Source organism: Macrosteles quadrilineatus, unplaced genomic scaffold (assembly GCF_028750875.1).
Source record: "Macrosteles quadrilineatus isolate MER2022 unplaced genomic scaffold, UCM_ALF_1.0 Scaffold_3__2_contigs__length_128488019, whole genome shotgun sequence".
Taxonomy (NCBI): Eukaryota; Metazoa; Arthropoda; class Insecta; order Hemiptera; family Cicadellidae; genus Macrosteles; species Macrosteles quadrilineatus.
The window spans coordinates 126,580,963-126,606,917 of NW_026542596.1; the positions used below are offsets into that span (position 1 = coordinate 126,580,963).

The 25,955-nt window shown below is 35.5% G+C and overlaps 1 protein-coding gene across 5 annotated transcripts in view; it reads right to left on the bottom strand.

The window, feature by feature from the left end:
* LOC128988351 (nucleoprotein TPR-like) overlaps positions 1-25,955 on the bottom strand; it is a 118,654-nt gene that overhangs the window by 80,158 nt on the left and 12,541 nt on the right. For all 5 annotated transcript variants that reach the window (XM_054409572.1, XM_054409571.1, XM_054409574.1 and 2 more), the window contains exons 8-16: positions 25,591-25,803; positions 25,019-25,120; positions 23,347-23,466; positions 22,607-22,780; positions 21,729-21,848; positions 8,971-9,168; positions 4,774-4,890; positions 3,843-4,332; positions 1,237-1,423 (exon numbers count right to left, since the gene is read on the bottom strand). In XM_054409572.1, the coding sequence (XP_054265547.1) occupies positions 1,237-1,423; positions 3,843-4,332; positions 4,774-4,890; positions 8,971-9,168; positions 21,729-21,848; positions 22,607-22,780; positions 23,347-23,466; positions 25,019-25,120; positions 25,591-25,803 (1,721 nt within the window). The remainder of the gene's footprint in view (positions 1-1,236; positions 1,424-3,842; positions 4,333-4,773; positions 4,891-8,970; positions 9,169-21,728; positions 21,849-22,606; positions 22,781-23,346; positions 23,467-25,018; positions 25,121-25,590; positions 25,804-25,955) is intronic.

The window sequence follows — 25,955 nt, forward strand, 5'->3', positions numbered from 1 at the left end:
ATTCACAGAAAAAAATCCCGTCCCGTCCCGTCCCGAAAATCGGGAAGGAAATAAAAATCCCGTCCCGTCCCGTCTCGAACTAAAAATTCAATCCCGTCCATCCCTATTAAATTTCTTTCAATTCATGTTTTCAAGAACTTTGATTCTATTTTTAACCAAACATCACATTCTTATAATACCCGATATGCACAGAATGTCGGAATAACTACCTCTCATTTAGCCAAGTCTTACTCACTAACAAATTCCTCTTACATTTCAGAAGTTTTATATCGTAATGTTATCTCCCGTTGCAATTCTTATCATTTGTTTCATTCTCCATCGATTACTATTTTCAAAAAATGCATCACTGGCTGTCTGATAGAGTGGGGTGTAGATGAATCAGAACTCCTAATCAAAGCAGAGTACAGACAGACTTGACCCTACTTTACTCTCTCGTAATCTTTACTGAATAACTGAATTACTAACACAGAACATTCTTAACTATATGTCTGTGCCCTCCGCCTTGCCTCATTCCTCAAATTGCTCATTCACTAATTTAGTCTCAGAATAGTTTTACAATTATATTAAATTATTTGTTTTTAAGATTCTGAATATTTATGAATATTTTTGTTTTCCAACAAAAACGTAAGTCACTGATAGCGACTGAGCCTACGCACAGGCTTCCAGCCCATGTAGGCTTATTTCCTTAATGTATATGTTAACATAGCTTCTATGAGACCTACATCCTTTGTTGTTATTATTAAGTTTACATGTATTTTTATATTTAATTATTTTTATCCATGCAATAGCAATCTGTTTCACTGGAAGTTATGTTATAATTTATATTCTGCAATATTTTTGGAAATAAAGTATGATTTGATTTGATTTGATTTGATTTAAATTAGAGATAACTGAAGTCTCGTAAGTATTGTGATTGATACTTCTATAAGCTTGAACATTGTTCGTATAGATAACCAATCTGTTGAACACTCTAAGAGTTGAAACATGTTCCTTTTGAAAGTTATGCTATTTTCCTGAAGACTATTGAGACAGATTGGAGCAAATTTGTTGTAGGCTGTCAGCATTTTTTTTTAATTTGTATTATCATTGGTTCTTCAGTCCTAATTCCTAAGTACTTCTGACAAAGCCCCCTTCAAGAGGCAAAATAAAATATCAAATCAACTGTGAACTTGTTGTGAGCTATCAACTGTCTGGTTAAAGTTAGTTGTGTGTATGGTGAGATTGACAAGTACTGACTGTGTGTCTGCCTCTCCACGATGTTTGTCGTGAGCCGCCGTCACCTCCGCCAGTTGTTTCTCCAGTGTAGAGGCCAAGTCAGACAGTTCCTGTCCATGCTTCCTGGCTGCCTCTAGCTGCTCTCTCAGACAAACCAGTTCACCATCCTTCTCTGCCAGCTGTTGTTCTAGCTGTGAAGCTCGTTTTTCTGTAACAAAAACATCAGGTACATCAAAGTTAAACGAGTACATTAAAATGAAGTGTTTAAAACAATATATTTTGATACAATTAATAAATAATTTTATGCCTAAGAGGGTACTCAGTTTATTTATGTTCAATTTTACTTTGAAACAATTTATATAAAAAACTAGCGAGCCTGGCACACAGAATCGTGCACAATCTAGACTCCTAGTAGAAGAAGGACTCTTTATTACGGTATCTCTTTTTTTTTGACGTTTTACGGTACTTTGGTTTGTTGATAAGGGTGGAAATGGTGGAAGGCTCAATTGAATCGTTTATTGTAGTGGTTGATAGTTTATGAAGGCATTTTAAAGGAATGCCAAGTTACTAATTATTATTTTATTTTAAAAGGATTAGAGTTCATCTAGTTACTTGAGAAAATAAGAGTCCACACACAGGGTGTCTAGTTTATTTCCATTATAAAATTCAAGACTAATTCCAGACTTTTCAAGACTAATTCCAGATTTTTCAAGACTAGTTTTTTCAACAATTAGTGTGTGTTGATACCAAAATGTATCGATTCTCGATTCTTGATACCGATACCAATTTTTATAGCTTAACCAAATTTTCTGAATAATACTACACCAACCTCTGTCTTTGTCATAAAGTAGTATTATGATAATGTGGTGTTTTCAAGTAAAGAAGTAATGCAGCAATAAAAAATTCTAACTAACAAATTTGTTTTTTTTTTTATCATGAAATCTTCCACGTACCGTACGTTTAGACATCATCATTGACTGCAGCGGTTACAGACACGTGATCGTCGTCGTCCGCGATCACGGCAAAATCATGAACATTTCCCGCGGCCGTGTAGACATCATTGTCGTCTCCCGCGGTCACGGAAACGTCATCGTCATCTCCCGCGGTCACGGAAACGTCATCGTCGTCGTCCGCGATCGCGACAAACTCATGAACATTTACCGCGGCCGAGCAGATATCATCGTCGTCTCCCGCGGTCACGGAAACGTCATCGTCGTCGTCCGCGATCGTGACAAAATCATGAACGTTTCCCGCGGCCGAGCAGATATCATCGTCGTCTCCCGCGGTCACGGAAACGTCATCGTTATCTCCCGCGGTCACGGAAACGTCATCGTCGTCTTCCGCGGTCACGGAAACGTCGTCGTTATCTCCCGCGGTCACGGAAACGTCATCGTCATCACCCGCGATCGCGACAAAATCATGAACATTTCCCACGGCCGAGCAGATATCATCGTCGTCTCCCGCGGTCACGGAAACATCATCGTCATCTCCCGCGGTCACGGAAACGTCATCGTCGTCGTCCGCGATCGCAGCAAAATCATGAACATTTCCCGCGGCCGTGTAGACATCATCGTTATCTCCCGCGGTCACGGAAACGTCATCGTCGTCGTCCGCGATCGTGACAAAATCAGAACATTTCCCGCGGCCGAGCAGATATCACCGTCATCTCCCGCGGTCACGGAAATGTTATCGTCATCGTCCGCGATCACGGCAAAATAATAAACATTTCCCGCGGCCGAGCAGATATCATCGTCGTCTCCCGCGGTCACGGAAACATCATCGTCATCTCCCGCGGTCACGGAAACGTCATCGTCGTCGTCCGCGATCGTGACAAAATCATGAACATTTCCCGCGGCCGAGCAGATATCATCGTCGTCTCCCGCGGTCACGGAAACGTCATTGTCGTCGTCCGCGATCGTGACAAAATCATGAACGTTTCCCGCGGCCGAGCAGATATCATCGTCGTCTCCCGCGGTCACGGAAACGTCATCGTAGTCTCCCGCTGTCACGGAAACGTCATCGTCGTCTCCCGCGGTCACGGAAACGTCATCGTAGTCTCCCGCTGTCACAGAAACGGCATCGTAGTCTCCCGCTGTCACAGAAACGTCATCGTCGTCTCTCGTGGTTTCGGAAAAGTCATCGTCGTCGTCCACTATCGCGGAAAAATCGTGAACATTTCCCGAGGCCGTGTAGACATCATCATTGGCTTTTGCGGTTACGTAAACGCTAGACGACGATCGCGGCAAAATCATGAAAATTCCCGACTTTGAAATCAAATTTAAGACTAAATCCCGACTTTCAAGACCATTTTGAAATTCAATACTATTTCCCGACTTTCCCGATTTTCCCGACTACTAGACACCCTGCACACAGTTAAAGGTAACACAACATAGCTCCCCCATTTTTACCTAATACAAAACTTGTCCTGAGAGGTGAGAGGAGTCTGGATAGTCATCAGTGATAATCTCTAAAGCATTGGTGTTTATTATTGAAATTATCTTTCAACGGAAACCATGTTCACAAACATAAATTACTTCATAATGGTTCTTGTCAGAGGCATTGGCACTTATGCATCTTATTACAGGTTATAAACGCACACAAACACTAATGTGCTAGTTTCTACTCACCAGTGTTGGGGTCGGGCACCACCTTGTGCTCTGTTGTCCGCACCTTGTTGCTCAGCTGATCCACCGCCTCCTTGGTCTGGCGCAGTTCCAGTCTGGTAGACTCTAGCGCCGCCCTCAGTCCCAGTGCCACTTCCTTCTCCTCGTCTAGCCTGCTGCGTGCAGTTGCTGCAGCACGCTCCAACGCGTCTGTCCGCTCTCGGAACCTGTCTTGCTCTTCCTGTAGTCGTCGCCTCAGCGCTGAGCACTCTTTCTGTGCTTCTTCCAGCTTGGACTCCAGCCGCAGCCGACCTTCAGTCTCTGTGCGCTCAAATGAGTTCTTGATCATCTCTAGGTTAGCCATCAGCAGAGCCTGGTTGTTGGTTTGGCGCTCGGTCAACTCTTTCTCTTGTTGTAGTCGCGCCTCGGACTCCTTCAGTATCTGGTGTTCACGTTTAAGGTTTTCCAGAGTTATTTCTGCTTGGGCAAGCTTCTTGGTCGCTGTTATACATTCCTGAAACATGTGCAAAGATTAAAGGAAAGAAAAAATCATAAAAAACACAACCAAGTACATGGACTTAAGGAAAACATAGTGCAGGTAAGTATTTTGCAACAAAATACTTGTGGAAGATAAAAAAAAAATCTGATACAAAAAAATTATTTTTTTGTCACATTCCTACAGGCTAGACCTAGGGGTTGCGGCATTATCACTTAGATCAAATCCATTCTCGATTTGGCAGGATTTGAACCCGGGACCTCTTGGACCAAAGTCCTGCGGTCTAAACACTAGACCAGCTCGCTCCCCCAAACAAAGTTTTGGAAGTGACAGAGACTCAAATTTAAAAAGTTAAAACTTGATTCCTAAAACACCTTCAAAATTTCCAGAACGAAGGCCTATACCACTTGGAATATATGCTTCACTATGACTAAAAAGCTTGTGTAATGACAGACTCACATCTTTCAGGTAGGTGATTGACTGCTCATGTTTGCCGATAGTGACCGAGTAGTTGTTGTTCTTCTTTTCTAAAGCCTGGATCTGGGCTTTGTATGCATCAGCGTTGGCCTTCAACACCTACAAGAAAAATTATTTTTCTTAAAATAGTTGTAGTAATAGTTTAAGAAATTGCCCATCATTTGAATCACTCACTAGATTGTAGAATATCTCCTGCGGACATGTAGACATCACCATCCTACAATCACAAAAACGTTATCATAGTCCTACACACTCTTGGCGTGAATTTTTTGGTTGTGAAATCTTTTCAGAGGCATTCCGTAATAACGTGATAGTATCAACATTAACAAAATTATATTTTATTTTTCTACAACAATTATATTAAAAATGCATACACAAACGAAGAATTTCTAAAAAAGAAACTAGGACTATCTAAACTTTTTCATCCAAATGTAGTAAAGTCCAAATTGATTTGGACAGTTGGAGTTCTTGTGTATTAATAAATCAAAAGGCAGTACAGTACCTAGTATAGTACATTATAGTGTGTAACATTTTTGGTGTATTTACAATCTTTAGTCCAATCCATCCTGTAATTTCCTCAGATAATCTAGCCGAACTGTGTTACTTGTTAAATGTAAGATAAAAATAAAATGTTTGTTTGTGCACCTAACAATATGGTGTAGTGGTATTGCTTGTTAAGCCTGTCTGTGCTGGAAAGGGACAGCTGTTGTGAACTTGTTGGAATAACAATAGAACAATTTGAATGGTGGATATAAACAATTAGTAAAGACTAGGTGAAACCCGTCGAAATCGACGGTTACTTTCAAGGCTTACATTAATTCATCTAACTGTGATAAATTGGGTGAAATATACATATTTTGAGCATTTAGTTGTTTTAAGAGCAATACGTGTGAAAACAATAATGATATTAATTGCGTTAGTTGCCAAATTTGGTTGATCATTCAATGAATAAAATATTCTCCATACCGTACGTCATCGGAGTTATTATTAGTATGTTATATGGTATCTCTTCCTTTGGAAAAACCTTTAAATAGTATTAAAATCGTATTGGTGGATCTTTTGCAGTTTAACAATTCCTTGATTTCATCAGTGTAATATGATTTTATTTCAAACAACAACTATTATTATTTCTCAACGCAACTTTATTTCAAACACAACTTTATTCTAACTTCAAAGGGAGGTTTATCCGTTACAGTGTAAGTTTGATTTTTCCTTCGTCACGTCGCGTCAGTTCATATCGTACTTCTGTGCCAATGAATGAACCCTCTAGCATGGTTTTGAGAAATTGATTGTGGGGTTACTGTTAGAGCTGGGATTCCTTGTCATGGGGGATGCAAGTTAGTTGTCTCAGCCTTATCGATAACATACAGTTGTCAATAGAATCTGTCTACGGAATGTTAGGTGTAGTGGAATACTTAAAGTGAAGTTGGCTTTTATTCTTGAACTGTTAGGGGCCTCCTAGTTCATATGGTCTTGCAGCTTCATTGGCAACAAATAATGCAAATGGCATAGCAATGGGACATTTCCAAAAAGCACAAATACTGTAAATTGGCTGTTCGTTACGTATATATTGACATTTACATATTGTTAATCAACGCATCTTATAAAGGATTATCTGATCTAGTTTAAAAGGAATATGACCTTTCTGTCATGACAGTAGCTGCTTAAATAGTATTTTCCCTTTGTACCATATATTACAACAAAATGTTATGTTATTTTCAATAATGTTACCAAACCCAGTGCGCCAAAGTTCGTAATATAGGCAGGTGCAAATAATTTGTCAAAATGGGTACTTTTTTAGGCAAGGTTTCTATGTTTGGATTTTATTAGACACGATAAGAGCAGATATTTCTACATAAATATTTTATATGTGTAGAATAATATGATAAAATGTGGTGGAAAAGGCAGACAACAACCCACAATAGATATAAAATAGTTCAATAAGAAATAATTTAAGAATTGCTGTGATAAAAGGATTTTCCACTGATTTTGTAATGGAACGTTATATTGCAAAACATGACATGATAATGAAGAAAATCAATTTTAAAATCAGAAAATAAAATTGCAAATACTTTGGTGGAATTCAGTAACTCCCAATAAATGTGTGTTGTTTGAAATACAATTTAAAAATAAACAGCTGTTTCATTAGAAAGTATTATTCACATGGCCAAAATTTAAACAGCTCTGTGAAGGGATCTTTAAAGGACTCTGGGGCAGAGTCCTAAGGGATTTGGCTTAGTTTTTCTTTTGATAACTCATCTACAGACCAAGACCTTTCTTTGGACACCTCTACCAAGTTTCTACGCCCAGCCGTTCTCTCAAATTAGTGGGGACAAAGTTTCCAATTAAATATTTAGATTCCCCCATGTTAATCTTATGGGAGAAACTCCAACTTTATAGCCCGAGGATTTTTATTACAGGAATTGGTGAAAGGGGGCGTCTACACAAAAAATACTTTATTTTGACACGTCGTTTGTAAAAATCCGTCCATTATTAACGGAGGAGTAGTGTTTCGTAGAAATCGCCTTCAGGTATTATATACAGTCCAACCTCAGTATAACGAATCTGAAGGGACCGAACTGAATATTCGTTATATCAAGGATTTTGTTAAAACGAGGTTCGTTATATAGAGGTTAGGTTTGCAGGAATTTCGCTAAGTCGAGGTTCAGAACCAGCATCGGTCAATATAGGTCGGGATTTTACCTCATTAAAATACAATAATTAAAGTAGCATAGGCTACAATACTTTACAGTACAGTGTTTACATTGTACAGTAGAACCTAAATTATCCGGCATGGCATAATAAAGGGGAGGGATCTTGAATATTGCGCAATCATGACAATGGCATTGACCTTGGTACAGGTTAAAAACTGTAAGTGTAAAATCACAGCTTGTTCTAACCCTCCTAAAACCTTGCCAAACACTGTATTGCGTAGTCATAAACCATGTAAAGAACAAAACAAAACAGTAGAAAGTTTTGTAAGCTACTGCTCGTGATAGGCCGGTAGGCTAATTACAGTACAGTACTGATTTATCACAACAGAGGAATGTCAATAATAATCATTAACTATAGCATTGGTGTTGCTAGTTGAAACAAATCGTATTGAAAACAATAAATTATTAGATAAGTCATTATAAAAGTGTATAATCATAGCCAACTTAAGGAGGATAAAAACAGTCGTAAATGGAATGTTAAGATAACGATGTTGCTATTCTTTCTCTTTGGGTTTGTTTTTATATTCTTTCTTAGTTTTCTCTTTATCCAAAAATTGTACAATTCACCATGGTTATCCCATATCGCCCAATCACAGCTTACTAAACATTACGTCGTCATCAGTCCTCAGTAAATGAAATCAGTTCAGTTCTCAGTTGCAACATAGCGCGCGCAGCGACAGCAGACAAAGATGTAAAACGGAGCAGACGAATGTTAGCGCAAGCGATGAAGTGACCTTTCCATTTCATTTAATAAATAAACAGATTTTCCCAAAACAATAATTGGGTGGGGGATTTGTTATATCGAGGGAAAGACGTAGACAATTCGTTATGCAGAGGTTAAATTCGCAATGTAGAGGTTCTGACAATGACAAATTCGTTATATTGAGGTGTCTTATTTTAGCCGAAATCACGAAAAATTCGTTAAATCAAGGTTGTTGTTATGGTTTGTTCGTTATGTAGAGGTAAAATATACATTGTGTCTTATGGAGAGTTCTAGGGGATTAAAAAAAATTCGTTATATCAAGGAATTCGTTATATCGAGGTTCGTTATATCAAGGTTAGACTGTATAAGGATGTGTATTTAGGAATGTTGTGATAATTTTTGTGAATAATAATTTTGTTTCATATTGTAAAATAAAGTGAGTATTTATTTGTTTTAACTATAAAAAGTAAGAAAACTCTTCATTACTTTCCGAACTAAAAATAAAAAAACCCTCTGATTACTACTTAGTAATGATCAAATTAAACAATTTTTGGGGTTTCAAAACTGCATCCTAAAAATAGGGGTGGGCGAGTACTCGACTAACACTTAGTAAATGCTCAACTTTTTCCACTCAACCTCAAGTCGAGTAGTAACTAAAAATGACGTCCTAACTCTAACAACAAGAATAATTTAAAAATAAAACATACAGTTTACAAACCAAAACAATTTTTACAATTGTTCACTTCATTATTTCATAATTACCTTAAACTTCTCCTCCGCAAACTCCAGGCGGGCAGCAATCTCACTCTTGCTAACGGCCAATGCGTGAGCTTCCTCTCTAGCCTTGTCCAACGACTCACTCACCATCTTCTCATTGGTCTGTTTCTCCTTCTTGTATGTGTTAAACTCTTCTTGCAACTGCTTCAACTCTTCCATCTTGTCTTTCAACTTTTGTTCCATCTAAAAGTTAAACACTTGAGATAGTCTTGAATTATTCTTCCAAGTGGAGATGTTTGGGGAAAATCTAAGTTATAACTGTGTGAAAAACGAATTTAAACTATATAAAAAGCGGCTATATTTCTGATCAATATTTACAAGTAGGGATGGACGAGATTGGATTTTTAGTTCGAGACGAGACGAGATTTTTTATTTCTCATAAAATTTCGAGACGAGATCGAGACGGGATTTCCTTTCTCATACACAACGGGAAATGCACGTTCAAAATTTTACCTGATTTTGTAACATTGTTAGATGACTGCTTAAATACAAAAATAATGATAATAGGCAAGAATATTTACAATCTTTTATTAAAAAACATCAGCATAACATTTTGTTTTATTAATCACGCCTACGATTAGGAAACATAGTGATATCAGTTAGGATAGAGTTCAACTTATCCTAAAATAAAATAAATCCTAAAATAAAAGCAATATTAATTTTTATAAAATAGTTACTTGTTATGACTTATTATAGTAATAAAACATTCCTTACACTGCTTACACTTAACAAAACTTCTCAAATGTTATTAAAGTAATATCCTATATATAATACGAGTAAAGTTTGAATAATAATTGTCAACTCGATCTGGGAATCGGCCCTAACAAAAACGTTTATATTTACGGAATAACTAAGTTCTGTGTCAAAAATAAGTTCTAGACCGGTGGTATAGCCAGGAAAAATCTATTTTCGCCATAATATCAGTACAAACTTTTGAAAATTTAACATGGGCCTTATGAGAAAACATTCCGCCATTATTGTCAGTTTGTTTACATTTTAAGACATAACGTGACGTTCTGTACCCACGGGCACCTCAGCTTGCGCATGCGCAGAAAGCTCTTAAAGCACTTTCCGATGTAAAGGTGACTGTTACTTCTGAATCTGATGTGTATTGATTCATTGATTGGCTTCTGACGTACAATTTTGTCAACTTTTGACAGAGAGAAAGAGAACGACTCGACTTTGCTCCAGTTAATTAAATCGTTTGATGTATAAGAATTTGTATTATACTATAAAACTTGAGAGAGTAATGAGTTTCTAATCCATGAAAAAACTATTCTTATATTAGCCTCAGCCTCAGCTTTATTACTGTTTATTTAATAATTTTTCCAATATAAACGAGCGATATATCTTATTTTTTAAATTTTTAATGGTTTTAATAATAATTGTCATCACTAAATTACTCTTTTCGTTGGTTGTCGTGTCGTGTCGTTGTCAATAATGTCGTCTGATTCTGACTGATGTTACACTGAATCGGTCATAGGGAAAATAATTAATTGTAGCCTAACTTACTACTAGCACTAACTAAGAGTGTTGCAATTAGCAGTGTGTGGGATGATTGCACCGGATAATTTAGCTATCTATTTCAGAAAAATAAAATTTAAAATAGATCAAACACTATGATTTGTTCTAAAGTTTAAGCCGTGTTGAGATGGATCCTTTCAGGTTATCCGAGCCTGAACAACTGGGTTAGTAACTTAGCTTGACTTGGTTGTTCATCCATGTTTTGTTTATTCACACTAATCAATGGCTACTGGATTAGATATGTCTTGTTCTGCTATGTTTTGAAATCAATATCCATAGGCATTAAGCCCTAATTTTTGTTTTAAGTACTAGCACTGGGTACATCATTAGGTAACTCGGTAAGGTTGCTTTTTATAAATGGATAATTTCAAGAATCACTAAAACCCTATATCTAGGTGTGTTCAGTACATAATGAAACTCTCAAAAAATTACTAATCCTAACCCAAATAAAATATAGGTAGCTTTAGGCATACAGAGGATGAGTGTTTATATTACTTCTCTGTGGTGTAAGTTATGTATGCCTTAAGATGGCTATAAGTTTAGGACTAGATATTAAATAAACTCCCAATTAACTTATAGGCCTAGCCTATTATTTGTCAGTGTCAATAAAATAGTGCAATTAGGCCTATATCGAGGACAGCCAAACTTGGATATGCAACCATGTTTATACCTAAGTTTCCTTTTTGGTACTCACCAACATGGATCAACCCGGGAAACGTTTACCCCTTAGTCCAGCTAGACCTAGCCTATATGGCTAAGCTACAAAACTTTACTTAAATAGTTTATACGTTTTCAAACTGAGCCAACTGAGCTAAGTTTAGCAAATTGATATGATATAACATATCCCAAGTTAAAGCATGCGTCGCCTGTCATAAAATGTTGCAAACCGACAAATGTCACCAGCTCGAAATTTCTCTGGAGAGTGGAGGTTATCTATTGTATTTTTGAGCGGAGCGAGCGAAGCGAGCGAAGCTCTTATACGTCGACTTTTATGCATTTCGTAATACGCAAACTCCTCCTAGACGGCTGAATCAATCGTTTTCAAATTTTGCATGGTGACAAAGACCATATCGGTGAGTGCCAACATCTATATGGCGTTAAAAAAGTCTCTCATGAATCCGCCCCACTGGGTCTCAAAGTTTCAATGTAATCCTTATGGAAGCAGTATTTGACACATAAACAAAGACATATGATCAGCTGTTGACTTTTGAATGCAGTAGATAAATAAATAGCTGATAGCATAATTCCACCGATATTAGAACATAACGGTATGGATCATAAATATAATCAAATGACAATGACGACACTAGCTTGAGGTCCGTGACGTAGAAAGTGGTGAAGGAAGTAGTAAAGGTGAGCAGTCTGGAGTGTGGAAACTGTTTATGACGATTAGATTTAGGTATCTGCATTTCTAAAATTCTATGGGAAGGGAGAATAACGGGTCCGTGACGTAGGAAGTGGTGAAGGAAGTAGTAAAAGTAGTCAATAGAAACCCCAATCAAAGGCTGCAAAAGATTCTTTAAGGTTGAAACTACTCATTATCCAATCCTAAAGTGTCTTTTGTATAGATAAAATAAATACCTAACCCTTGATTTGATGTCAATCAATATTTCGATTAATTATGCCATATACACCATAACGGTGTTGTTATTAGGACAATTTGTTCTATGAAAGCGTGTAACATAAGGTATTTTAAATTAAAGCTTAAATTTATTATTATTTATTCTTTAATGTTTAGTTTCCCGAGCAAAGCTCGGTCCCCAGGTACTTATTCAAATAATTAAAGTAATATTTACATTTAAAGAATTAATTAAATAAGAACGCCTTCCCAAAGGAAACGCAACTACAACACGCTCCTGTATTGCGGGTATTGCATTGACTTTCTGCAGGCGTTTTTTTTTTTTTTTTCTCGTCTTGATAAAAATCTTGGCCAAAAACAAATTTTGAGACTTGACCATCCTTATTTACAAGACATGGATAAAAATTGGACAAACAAAACAGACAGCTATTAAAAAAATAAACTTTCACATCATCTGTAGTATGACTATTAGTATTACAAATAACAAAAGGCAGTATATTTTAACTAATTGAATGAACGAAGTGAATTCTCATACTGGTGTAAAATGCATCTCATCAATCTCCAATAACTCGAATATAACTTCGTATATCAAGTTGATGTTTTGCACAAAGGTTCTTTATCATATTATCTCGGTTAAGTTCGTTATTCGAGATTATTTGTTCAGTAATAATTATAAAATCCTAAAAAAATAAATATAGGATGGAGAGGACACAGCTAACTCACCTGATGAAAGGTTGCAGACAAGTCAAAGAACACATAAAATGTGTGTGATTTTATGTGTTCTTTGACTTGTCTGCAACCTTTCATCAGGTGAGTTAGCTGTGTCCTCTCCATCCTATATTTATTTATTTAATCCAAGCTAAATGCTTTTTCCTAAAAACAAAATCCTAAAAAAACCATTTTAATTTTCCCCCATAAGAATAACATTAGGAGCTACCTTCTTCTTCTTTTTTTTGTTTACATTTTACGAGCAACAATTTTGTTGTGAATTCTAGAGACCGAAGTGAATTCTAGAGACCGAAGTGAATTCTATTATTTCTTTCATCCATGGAGTAAACAGTTTTAACATCTGTAGGTATATTATATTAGTCAATGGTTTTTATACGTATAATAAATCTTTAAATTACAATTATTACAAAAAAAAATTAACGGAGGAAATAAATATGGGATATAAAAATATCCACCGAAATGTATTTCAATCGATAAAAATGTTTAGGTAGTCACATGTTTGAACTTTTTACATATTTTTATAGTGATGGTCGGATCTGGATATCGGACTACCGGATCCGCCGGATCCGAGCTAGAACCGGCACCGGATCGGATCCAAAAAAATTCCGGATCTTGGGCTGGATCCGGTTATGATGGATCCGATTTTTTAAAATTTTTTCCCGATTTTTTCCTAACACAAAGCTGTCTGTATCACTGTACAACCCCGATTTTTTTTCCAACACAAAGCTGTCTGTATCACTGTACAACACCGATTTTTTTTACTAACACAAAGCTGTCTGTATCACTATACAACCCCGATTTTTTACTAACACAAAAAGCTATCTGTATCACTGTACAACCCCGATTTTTTACCAACACAAAGCTATCTGTATCACTGTACAACCCCGATTTGTTTACTAGCACAAAGCTGTCTGTATCACTCTACAACCACGATTTTTTACTAACACAAAAAACTGTAGGTATCACTCTACAACTCCGATTTTTTACCAACACAAATCTGTCTGTATTACTGTACAACCCCGATTTTTTCCAGATTTTTTTACTAACACAAAGCTGTCTGTATCTATGTACAAGACCGTTTTTTCCCCAAGTGTTTGTCTCTTGATGCAAATAACTTATATGGCTAGGCCATGTCTCAGCGTTTGTATCTAGATGCAAATAACTTGTATGGCAAGGCCATGTCTCAGTGTTTGCCTCTTGATGCAAATGACTTATATGGCTAGGCCATGTCTCAGCGTTTGTCTCTTGATGCAAAAAACTTATATGGCAAGGCCATGTCTCAGTGTTTGTCTTTTGATGCAAATAACTTATATGGCAAGGCCATGACTCAGTGTTTGTCTTTTGATGCAAATAACTTATATGGCAAGGCCATGACTCAGTATTTGTTTCTTGATGCAAATAACGTATATGGCAAGGTTATGACTCAGTGTTTGTCTTTTGTTTCAAATAACTTATATGGCTAGGCCATGTCTCAGCGTTTGTCTCTTGATGCAAATAACTTATATGGCAAGGCCATGTCTCAGTGTTTGTCTTTTGATGCAAATAACTTATATGGCAAGGCCATGACTCAGTGTTTGTCTTTTGATGCAAATAACTTATATGGCAAGGCCATGTCTCAGTGTTTGTCTCTTAATTCAAATAACTTATATGGCAAGGTCATGTCTTAGTGTTTGTCTCTTGGTGCAAATAACTTATATGGCAAGGCCATGTTTCAGTGTTTGTCTCTTGATACAAATAAATAACATACAGGGTGTTCATTTGAAAACTTTCCATATCTGTTGTGTGCAAAGGTAAGGCTTTTAACACTTGTTTGTTCTCATTTCCCCCTAATTTGGACATGCCAAATCCAATAAAATTATTTTCAATTTTGAAAAATGCCCCAAAAGGGCCCAATTGGGGGGGTAGGGGTGCTTTTTGAGAAATTTTCAAATGTAAACATGGGTTGTGTGATACATCAATTTAAAGGTCTAATCACCCCGATCATTTTGGTGCAAAAAAAGTTTAATTATCTTTAACCGTATTTACAGGGTGGGTCAAAACGTTTTAAAAAAGTACTTTGAAGTTAAGTACCGTATTACCCTAACTACTGAACGGAACAGCGCCAAATTTCTTTCCAAGCTTATTCTTGAGCTACTCTTTAAGATAACTTGTAGTAAGGGCATTTTCCAAGTTATTTTCTAATTTTTAAAAAATCTCAAATTTTAAGAATAAAAGAAAGCTGAAAACTCTAAATTCTTAAATAGCAAGGTATAACAAATTTCATACCACGTGAAAGTCCTTTTTTAACAAACATTTTACGTATTTAAGTTTTCTTTCTATCTCTTATCGTTTAAAAATTGCAGTAGAAAAACATAATTTTCTGTGGTAAAATTATAACTAGTTTTCTAATAAAACACATTGCACTTTGTTCAACGATGTAGTAGGATTCATAACAAATTGATCGACTACTTTTACGTGTGTCAGAATTCATCTTGGACCCTTCATCCTGTTCTTTTCTCATTGGTAACTGAGCCAGTTTCAGAAAACTTCCTAACTAAATCATTTACAGCCATATGACTCAAGGTTATACCTGGATATCTATTGTTAAACACTTTGCAGTTATCCTGGAACACTTTTGTTATGACCAATAAGTAAAATAAAGTATATTTTTTTAAGTTTACACCATATTTGATTAGGTACTACAGGAAATGGTACTTTTGAAATTAGTACTACCATTGACTAGTCAATGGTACTACAGAAAGCGGCCCACGCTTGGGTTTTTCTCATCAGCTATAAAACTTGTTTCTCACAAAGTAAAACGTAATGACTTGTTTGCCTATCTGCCTAAAAATAATTATGAATTGTTTCCTTCAGTTATTGCACCATTTTAATGTGTCTAGAGACGAATTTTGGCTGTTTTATTAGAAAACTAGTTACAATTTTACCACAGAAAATTATGTTTTTCTACTGCAACTTTTAAACGGTAAGAGATAGAAAGAAAACTTAAATACGTAAAATGTTTGTTAAAAAAGGACCTTTCACGTGGTATGAAATTTGTTATACCTTGCTATTTAAGAATTTAGAGTTTTCAGCTTTCTTTTATTCTTAAAATTTGAGATTTTTTAAAAATTAGAAAATAACTTGGAAAATGCCCTTACTACAAGTTATCTTAAAGAGTAGCTCAAGAATAAGCTTGGAAAGAAATTTGGCGCTGTTCCGTTCAGTAGTTAGGGTAATACGGTACTTAACTTCAAAGTCCTTTTTTAAAACGTTTTGACCCACCCTGTAAATACGGTTAAAGATAATTAAACTTTTTTTGCACCAAAATGATCGGGGTGATTAGACCTTTAAATTGATGTATCACACAACCCATGTTTACATTTGAAAATTTCTCAAAAAGCACCCCTACCCCCCAAATTGGGCCCTTTTGGGGCATTTTTCAAAATTGAAAATAATTTTATTGGATTTGGCATGTCCAAATTAGGGGGAAATGAGAACAAACAAGTGTTAAAAGCCTTACCTTTGCACACAACAGATATGGAAAGTTTTCAAATGAACACCCTGTATATGGCAATGGCATGTATCTTTCCGAACTGAATCCGACCTGATTTTTCGGTTATCTTCACACCTCTAGTTTTTAGTTCTGTACCTGGATGATAAGCTAACGGCCTATAATTTCGTCTCAAAAATATCCCGTTAGTATTTTAATCTCACCTAATGCTTTGTGATAAAAAATAATAAAAGTATAATTTAAATTGGCATTCTGTTAATTACGTTTTTTTTTTTTAACCCGCCCTTATGACAGTGTGTATCTGGATCCGGATCCGAAGATCCGGATCCGAATTTTTCAAGATCCGGATCCGGTTCCGGTACCGACATTTTCTTGGATCCGCCCATCACTATATTTTTATGGTTGTTAATTTAGTAGTCCTAGGCTTGAAGTAAGTCCTTGGAATGCTTGTTAATTAAAATAATGTGTGAACTTTATCACTTGGGTGGCATGATGGGTTTTTAAAAATAAGTGGTTTTAACATTGTCTTGAGCTTTTTATATTATTAATTTTCAATATTATTGTTATAGCACACTCTGCCTATGCCAATCAGATTTTTTTAAGAGTTATTTTTTTTCAAACATATAGGCTAAGTTACATAGTTTCCTTTTTTCTTATCGTCGGTTGTTTGTAAGTGCTTTCTGTCGGTTGTATTTGTTGTTAATGTTGGCTGTAAAATAAAATAGTTAACATTTTGATACAATCATTTTAATGAATAAACCGCAAATATTACTCCTCGTGTGTAAGAGTTAATTCACTTTATACCTATCTTTGTGACTGTTGTCAATGGCATACACTAGATCTAGGTTAGGAACTGAGGGAGCCATGGCCATTGGTTAGAGACCATTAGAGACTAAGCAAGGAAGGAAATTAAATTACTGTGTCTGGTTAAGTGTTTCAAAAATTAATCCTCAATTGAGTTATGATCTTTCAAGTGTTATTTTGAATTTGATATTAGGCCTATAACTTAACGTTATCCCGTAAGTTATAAGCTAGACCTATTTAACTTAACTTGGTTACACTATCAAGTGTAACTGACAGAGTGTTCCCTATGAAGTAGGGTAGCCTGCAATCAAAGGTAATAGGCCTAGCCTACCTTGGCCTTTTCTACAGTCTAATTAATTTAAGTTAACCCTCCGAGTGTTAAGCGTTGCGTAATCGACGCACAACACACCCGCCGTGGTCTTATGCGTCGCTTTTGCGACACACAAACATCGTTTACAGCGAAGGCTCTGGGACTGACTGAATCAGATTGAACTGGAACGAGATTGGTATCGTTGTTTTTGGCAGATTCTAAACTTTCTCCTGATGTCTGTTTCTAGACGCTTTTCATTTTAGTTCCGAAAATATTGTAGCAGACAGATGACGTGCGTATTTGTAAACAACTTGGTTAACCTCGCACCGATGACTCGGATGACTGATGTGTTTTATTACGTTTATCATTGTTTTAGTGTTAAAAATCAAAAGTAGTGATATACGTGGTGCATTATAAGAAAATTTAAGTGATTTTGAAGGGCTGGTTAATGATCCTGAAGAAGTAGGTAGTGATAATGATGTAAATTATCCGCCAGATTCCTAGCTATGGTTAGGCTATGCATTCTTAGCTGACGCTAAATGTACGAACTCTGTTTTTCACACATAACTTATTTATTTGCAAACCTACTTCCCTTATATTATTACATTTTGGGAATCCTCATAAAATTTAGAACAAAGTGGTTATTTTTAAATATTTGTTGACTTATAGGCTAAATTATAAAAATGGTATTTATTCCGTATAAGTGCCTCCAAAACGAATTTTTAATTTTTATATCTTACTTTATAGTTTTTTACCTCCTGAATCCAAATATACCATTATTTTTCACCGCTGATGAATATTTCTCAAGATATCACTGTAAAAACACACAACATTACAATAAACAAGGTAGGATGGATAACATTTACAAGTGAAATGAACTGTGGGTAACTAAGCCTACAGCTGACTGTTTTCAACCACACGACAAGCAAGGTTAAGTGAAGAGAGTAACATTGTTGATGAGAAGAAGAACACCGTTGATTAAACATGATAACATCGTTGTAGAAACATTTCAAGTGATTCTATAGTCAATAATGTTTTCTATAATAGTAATTTCGTCACATTATGGAGATATAGATGGACTGGTGGACTACATACTGTAGTTCTTATTTAGGTATGTCAGGGTGGTAGGTCGTGCTGTATGTGAATTGGTGACTGCATTAAGTGTTTTGAAGTTAGGTTAGATAGGAAGGTAAAGTTTAGGTTATAATGTATCGAGTTGCCTTTAGGCTCTAGGTAGGCTTATTAAAGCCTATTTGCTTGATTGGATTTACACTAAAATGTCTCCTTAAAAATATAAAATTTAGGCTAATTTAGTTTAGGACATTTTAGTGTAAATCCAATCAAGCAAATAGGCCTTAATAAGCCTACCTAGACCTGAAAAGGTAATTTATAACTTTCTTCTAGCTACTATACCTGTGTCCTTAGTAGGCCTACTTAGGTTAAGTTACCCATTTTCAGGGGGACAGTTTCGCAGGGAACCTAGCCTACGATATGTTATAAGATGAAATATTCGTTTGCTATAGCCTATAACCCTCCAAAGGTCCATAGTTTAGGCCTTAATGTCCACCTATTTTTGGCCCCTTTGCAAGGTTTTATTAAAACGGATCTGAGAAGCTTAAAACAATGTTAATTCTAATGTTCTATATACCATTTTGTTTGGAAAATCATGGGCTTCAATATTATATATAAAACATAAGGAACATTTTTTCAAAAAAAAATTTTTAGGTAAAAAAAAATATAATTTCGAAAATTTTCAAAAAAAAATAAGATCGCGCTCAATGAAATTGTATAAATTATAGGCCTATAAATATTTGAAAATAGCCACTTTGTTCTAAATTTAATGAGGATTACAAATATATAATCATATAGCGAGGTAAGTTATCAAATAAATAAGTTATGAGCGAAAAACGGATTTCAGTACATAGCGTTTAGCTAAGAATGCATAGCCTAACCGTAGCTAGGAATCTGGCTGATAATTTACATCAATATCACTACCTACTTCTTCAGGATCATCAACCAGCACTTCAAAACCACTTAAATCTTCTTATAATGCACCACGTATATCACTACTTTTGATTTTTAACACTAAAACAATGATAAACATAATAAAACACATCAGTCATCGGTCCGAGGTTAAGTAACCTGTTTACTAATATGCACGTCAGCTGTCTGCTAACAATTACGATCGGCTCAGAGAACAAACAGCGCTTAGAGACAGACCTTTAGAAAGCTTAGAATCTAATGAAAAGAACGATACCTAACTCGATCCAGTTCAATCCGATTCAGTCAGTCATAGAGCCTTCGCCGTAAACGATGTTTGTGCGTCTTAAACTAGACGCGTGACCCTACACAAAGTGTGTTGTGCGTCTATTTTTTGACGCGTGACCCTCGGAGGGTTAAGTTTAGGCTATAAAATATCGTAATCAGTTCATTTTTCTAGGTGATACAACTTGCCTTAATCCATTTATCTTGTAGGCCTAGGTCTCTTTCAATATTGAACAATTTATGCCTAACATATTTTTTATGGATACTCTTTTCACTGTGTAGCTTACTTTTTAGTTTATAATACTGTAGGCCTAATAACAAAGGTAGCATTTCTAAAAAACAACATAAATCTTTTGTGTATGATTTGTTTAAGAGATGAATTTAAAAAGACATTGGCTACGGTAAGTTAATTTTGATCTTTTTCATGAGTTTATAAAAAGGTACCTAACATAACTATAAATCGGTTTAATAATAACTTGACTATCGTATCAAATTTGAGTTACCTAATCTTAAGATACCATATGATATAAATAAAAAAATAACAAAAACATTAACGAAGCATTTTATTTTTTTATCCTTAATTGTTTCGTTATTAGGTGGCCTAGGCCTATTTGTTTTGTTCCTTTGGTAAATTATAGTCCTAGACAGTAGTTTAATTTATGAAATATAAACAAAAACCGAACAAACAATTAATCAATTTTATGTTTAGGCTACATAAAAAAAGAATAAAGAATATTTTTTAGTACAAAAATTAAATCGTATAAATACAGATATGTAATGTTATGTATCCGAAAAAAATACTTCACGGCAATTATTTAGTATGTCATCATTGGGATATGATGTACTTTTTAGATGTTTAATTACAGTTTCTTTCACGCTGAATCCAAAAATGCAATTGGTTTTTGTCAGTGAGATTCCTAAGTGGCTGTAAAAAGAAGGTTAAAATTACGAATCTGAGGTTCATCAAGCGGTTCAGATGATAATATGGCGTGGTCTGGACGGATCCGTATGTGTTATTGTCTGAAAGTTTTGTTGTAATTTGTAATACAAAACCTCAAGAACCCTTCATAGTTCGCTAGCTTTAGTAAGTAGTTGAAGCTTAGTAACAACTCCGTTACCAAGCAGAGTAGAGCAATTAATGTTTTTGGTACAGTACAGTAATACATTGAAATACATTCAACTTATTTGGCCATGTATCACACACAATTTAGTTGTGTATCATAGAATACGTTAGGTTAAAAAAATATGTTCATAATTAATTATTAATATAAAGAAGTGATACTCAGCCCATGATTTTTAATCACTCTGTCACATGATTACAGGACCACCGTGAGGGGGGGGGGCTAACCCAGGGGCACGGGCCCTAGGTTGGACAGTTTTTAGTGTCAAACTGACCCCAGTTACTTTTTGCTTTGGGGCTATAAAAATTATTACCTTGTGAATTAACAGGTCCAAGGTTTAGATTAACACCCCCAGTCAAAAACATAACAACACCACTGGCGTTATAATTTATGATAGACAAAAGTAGAGCTTATGCTATTTATATTTGATTTTTGGATAGATATATGCGGCATTAGGATTATTTCTAAAATAAAAGAGCATTACGCCCGTAGTACAAAAAAATCGCAGTTAGTCTGGCCACTGCCGCCGCACAAACTTGATGGAATTGTCTTCGTTCATTCTCATACGCGACTTCGGAGCGTACTCCTAGTAGTACATTCTACATAGAGGTGATTTCTTAAAAAAACTTTGGGGATTTGCAGTCCACTAGAGGGCTTTGCAAATTTATATTAATGACATTTGTTTTCAGTGATAACCACATGAATTTGTAACCCAAAAAATACCAGAGAATAAATTGACTTAAATGAAGAAAAAACTTCATACTATGCAATTTCAATCAAAAGTAGTTATTCTTCATCCATTTCAAAATTCCTTTCATGAAGAAACTAGAAAAAGGACAGTTCAGTTTCTTGTATTAGTTACCTTATTATAATGTTACTGTATTTTTAATCTATTCTGATAAGTGTGTACCAGTGCCTTACCATGTCCAGTTTGAGTTGCAATGCAGGAGAGGCAATCGCCTTGGCAGTGGAAGACTTGTTCTCAGGTGTTCCAGGCATCGAGGCTGTGTCTGACTCAAGAGATTTCTCCAATTCCTCTATCTTAAAACATTCAGAAGCTCAGTTTGTGGTATTCAACAGGTAATGTAAATCATGTACACAGTAAGAGTGAAATACTTTATTCTGACATTACTTTCGACAGTGGCATTATTAAGGGCTAAATTATCTTATTCTTACACATATTGGCGATGTAAATGCTTACAGTAAATGGCAATGTGAGTGATTTATGGTTGCCATTTCAAAGTAAAAAAGTAATGTTGTTTCTAACTGTTAACTCCAATTATAATAATGCAAGAATAAGAATGCGTATTAACAGTATCATTGCAGAAGAAATTACTTGAAACAATCATTTCAATACACCAGTAAAATAACAAAGTAACAAAGTAGACATAACAATATTAAATAACAAGAACAACATAAGAACAGTTGATGAAGTTTGATTTTTAAGGATTAATATTAAATAATCAAGTAACACTTCAAAAACATTGTTTGCAGAAGCACATAATGGTGATATTTAAATTTGAAAACGAAATGCTAGTAACCAAACAAGATAATTACTTATAACGAAAGAGACTAGAGAGAATGCATTGATTTAGAGAAAAGACTTACAATCAATTCATGACAATTGTGACAATTGAAAAGTACATTAGATATAAGGAATACCCCCGCCGCATTAGTTGCATCTCATTATACTGATATGACAACAGCTACTGGATAATATTAGCAAGCAGGCAACATGGAGGAGATATTTACAATGCAGATTAAATATTTAAACAAATTGTATCAAAATGATTGATTACCTTGGTGTGAGGTAGGCCAGCCACCTGTTGCTGGAACAGTGTTCTATACATCTCCCGCTGTCCCTTGATGATGTCCACCATCTTGATGTAGTGAGTCTCTGTTTGCAGTAGAGACGCTACTCGCTGCTCTGCCAGTCGCAACTTGCCCTCTAGTTGCTCTACCACCTGGGACTCCTACGAGGACAGTCAGTGTTAAGTCACCTACCATAGTTTGTAGTTTTGTGAAACATTATCCAACTCCAGTGATGAATCAAAGTTGAACATTGTTTCCATCAAATCTCAAGAAGATTCCAATTCAGTTCAAGATATACCACAACCCATGAGTTCAATATGAATGATGGAATCTGAGATGTTCAAGTCATGAAAATTGATATTATTTCCTTGAAATTTTCATTTTGGTTTTTCAGCCACTATCAATATCATGATAACAAACTACTTTTACAGGATTGGGAATCTGGTAATATTATTGTGGTTGTGATAAATTACCATCATGGTATTGCTGAAATTCTGAAATTAAGTTTTGAATTTATAGGTTAAAGGATTGATTCAAATCGATATTCGCAGTAGATTCCACGTGATATTTTATTCAAACTGTCCTTTGATGTTAGATGCAAAATTCTATTTTTGAAATGCATACTATAAAATAGTAGGGTACAAAGTAGCAGCACATGGCAACCTATATCTGCATGTTGACATAATAATCGAGGTTTTACTGACACTACAATGTACTTTCAATTCACCTTGTCTTGCTCAGCCTGTTCTTGTTTCTCACTCAGTTCTCTCAGAGCAGACAGCAACTTCTGGTTCTGCACCTGCATTTCCTGGATGTCTCTGAATGTCACTAGGTGTTTGGATATCACCTAAAACACCAACCATACTACATTAAACACGAAACATATGTGAGAAAATTTAGATTTTTATTTGTAGATTGTTTATACAGCTTAAGAAAATAGTGTTTCCCATTTTGTGATCCATATGAGTCAAAATTAGGCCCTGACTGAATTTTCCTAAGTTTATATGACTCTGTCGGTAACACTAGTATCCTTATTAGTTTGTGTTTCACAGGGGAAAAACTGTTGATGAAAACTTCAACAGGTTTACTAAGCAGTGGTTGGGTGGTAACTAGCGAACTTTAACATCACGGCTTTGCTCCAAAGACCGACAAAGTAGCTGTTCTTTCTAAAATAATCATACATAAAATTAATTTGGTCAGCTGATAAATTAAATAGCCAAGTGATCATCTGATGTGCCAAACAATCAGCTGATCTAAATTTCAAAAGAACCATTTTAAAAGTAGTGCTGACTCGAAATCTCCAACAGTCCATTGCAGCTGTATTGATTTTCTGAGACAGGCCTATCAATTTCAAGGTATTTATATTTGTGTGATCATGTCACGTGTTAAATGTATATTGTAGAATATTTTACCTAACCCGCCATGTTAAACTTCCCTATCCCAAGTGTGATGTATACAACTTCTTTACTACACGAGTGATGTAAAGTTGAAAAAACTCACTCGGTGAGGTAATGAAACCCATTTAAATAACATCGAGTGCTTAACTTAAAAAATATACTTCTATGGAGCCAACGACGTTTAACGCTAGAAATCAGGTGTGCGCTTGAATTTGATTGTTATGATTGGAAGAATTTTTCTAACCTAGCTTTTGTAAATGAACGTTACTGTTAGAAGTTGAGTGGAATGGATAATGAAAAATATTGTTCATAACCTTCTGTATATTGTCGGATCAGGTAAAATCTTGTTCGTAACCTCCTGTATATTGTCGGATCAGGTAAAATCTTGTACGTTACATGTAACGCAAGAGCTTGTTTACATCACTTAGGAGAATTATGCAAAACGCTCTTACTACACTTGTAATGTAAATAGCTATAATCTATCAACAAAGCTACTCAAGAGCTGATATACTGTATTTCCTGAAGTGTTTGGCAATGGAATCCCACTAAAACATGACACACTTTCATAGTTATTATTGGAACTCCTTTTATTGTAAAACCCATATAAGTATAATTTTTACCGACTACATGACACTAACCGCATATGACGGGAACACTGCTTGTAAGCTTCAAAAAATCTATAAAATCCTACTAGCTTATCTGTAATTTGCAGTTTGCTTTGTGGCTATGTACTTAAAACTGAAGTCTAAGTGAATGAAAGCAGTAAAAAACCTTTCTGAAAGAATTGGTGCCTACTATACATTTTTTTTTTAAATGTGGAAATGCGCCTGAACTGGCTTTTTACTAATATATTGGTTTAAGTTCAGTCTCCAGTTCAAAATAAGTCGATTATTGCGACCTAGGTTTTAGCACAACGTTGTACATTTTAAATACTTTTTTATTGATGAACTCAATATAATTTGACTGGAAATATAAACCTGCAAGTGTTTATTTTCTCCCTACCTGAGATGACGTAGACAGGTTCTCAGACACTCGCCCAGGAGATGTGTTCATGGCAACATTGTTTCCTCTTGATTCTTCAACTTCTTTGAGTAAGTAGCAAACCTAGAAGCAAGAAACACTTAGTATACCAGTGAACCAGTTTGTTAGAAAATCATTTTACCATAGTGTTGTCTTATATAATAGATAAAACATACTCCCTTAGTAGATTTCTCATCCTTATGAAGCTGAAGCCAATTTTATTGGCACAGTAGAAGTTGTGTTTTGTTTACGATTTTTTGTTGTTGTTTCAATCATTTAAAACATTGTTTAGCCAAATAACACAAACTAATCATAAACGATTACTTGTCCCCTGGATATATAACCAAATAGTATAGCACAAATTATTAACCCTAAAGTAATAGAAACAACATTTTTCCACCTCTAGCGATCAGTGTCACCAAACATAAGCTAGACACGAAAACCGAGCTTCAAAATTTACAATGGGATGGGTCCACTTGTGTTGGTTATTCCAAGATAGGCTAATATTAAGTTGAGTGTATTCCACTGATATCTTCTTATCCTACATCACCAACCTGTCGTCCAAGGTCACCAATTGTTTCTTGCAGTCTCTTATTCTCCCTCTTGAAATGAGTTGAGACTTTTTCAGCCTCGAGATTGGCAGCTCTGAGCCGAGAAGTTTCAACCTCCATCTCGTCCATTCGCGATGTCAGAGTCTCAACCGTTGACATTGCATAGTCATAGTCTTCCCTCTGCTTCTTCAATACTGGTGCTTTCTGTTCTATCTCCTATAAAGATAAATGTAAAAATAATAATGTACAATTATTCTACTGAAATACTAAACTAGGAGTACGGGCATATAAAATATCACAATGTGTGTGTGTGCACGTGCAAGCGAGTGACGTAACTACTGTAACAAATTACGCCTAGAAGAGTTAAA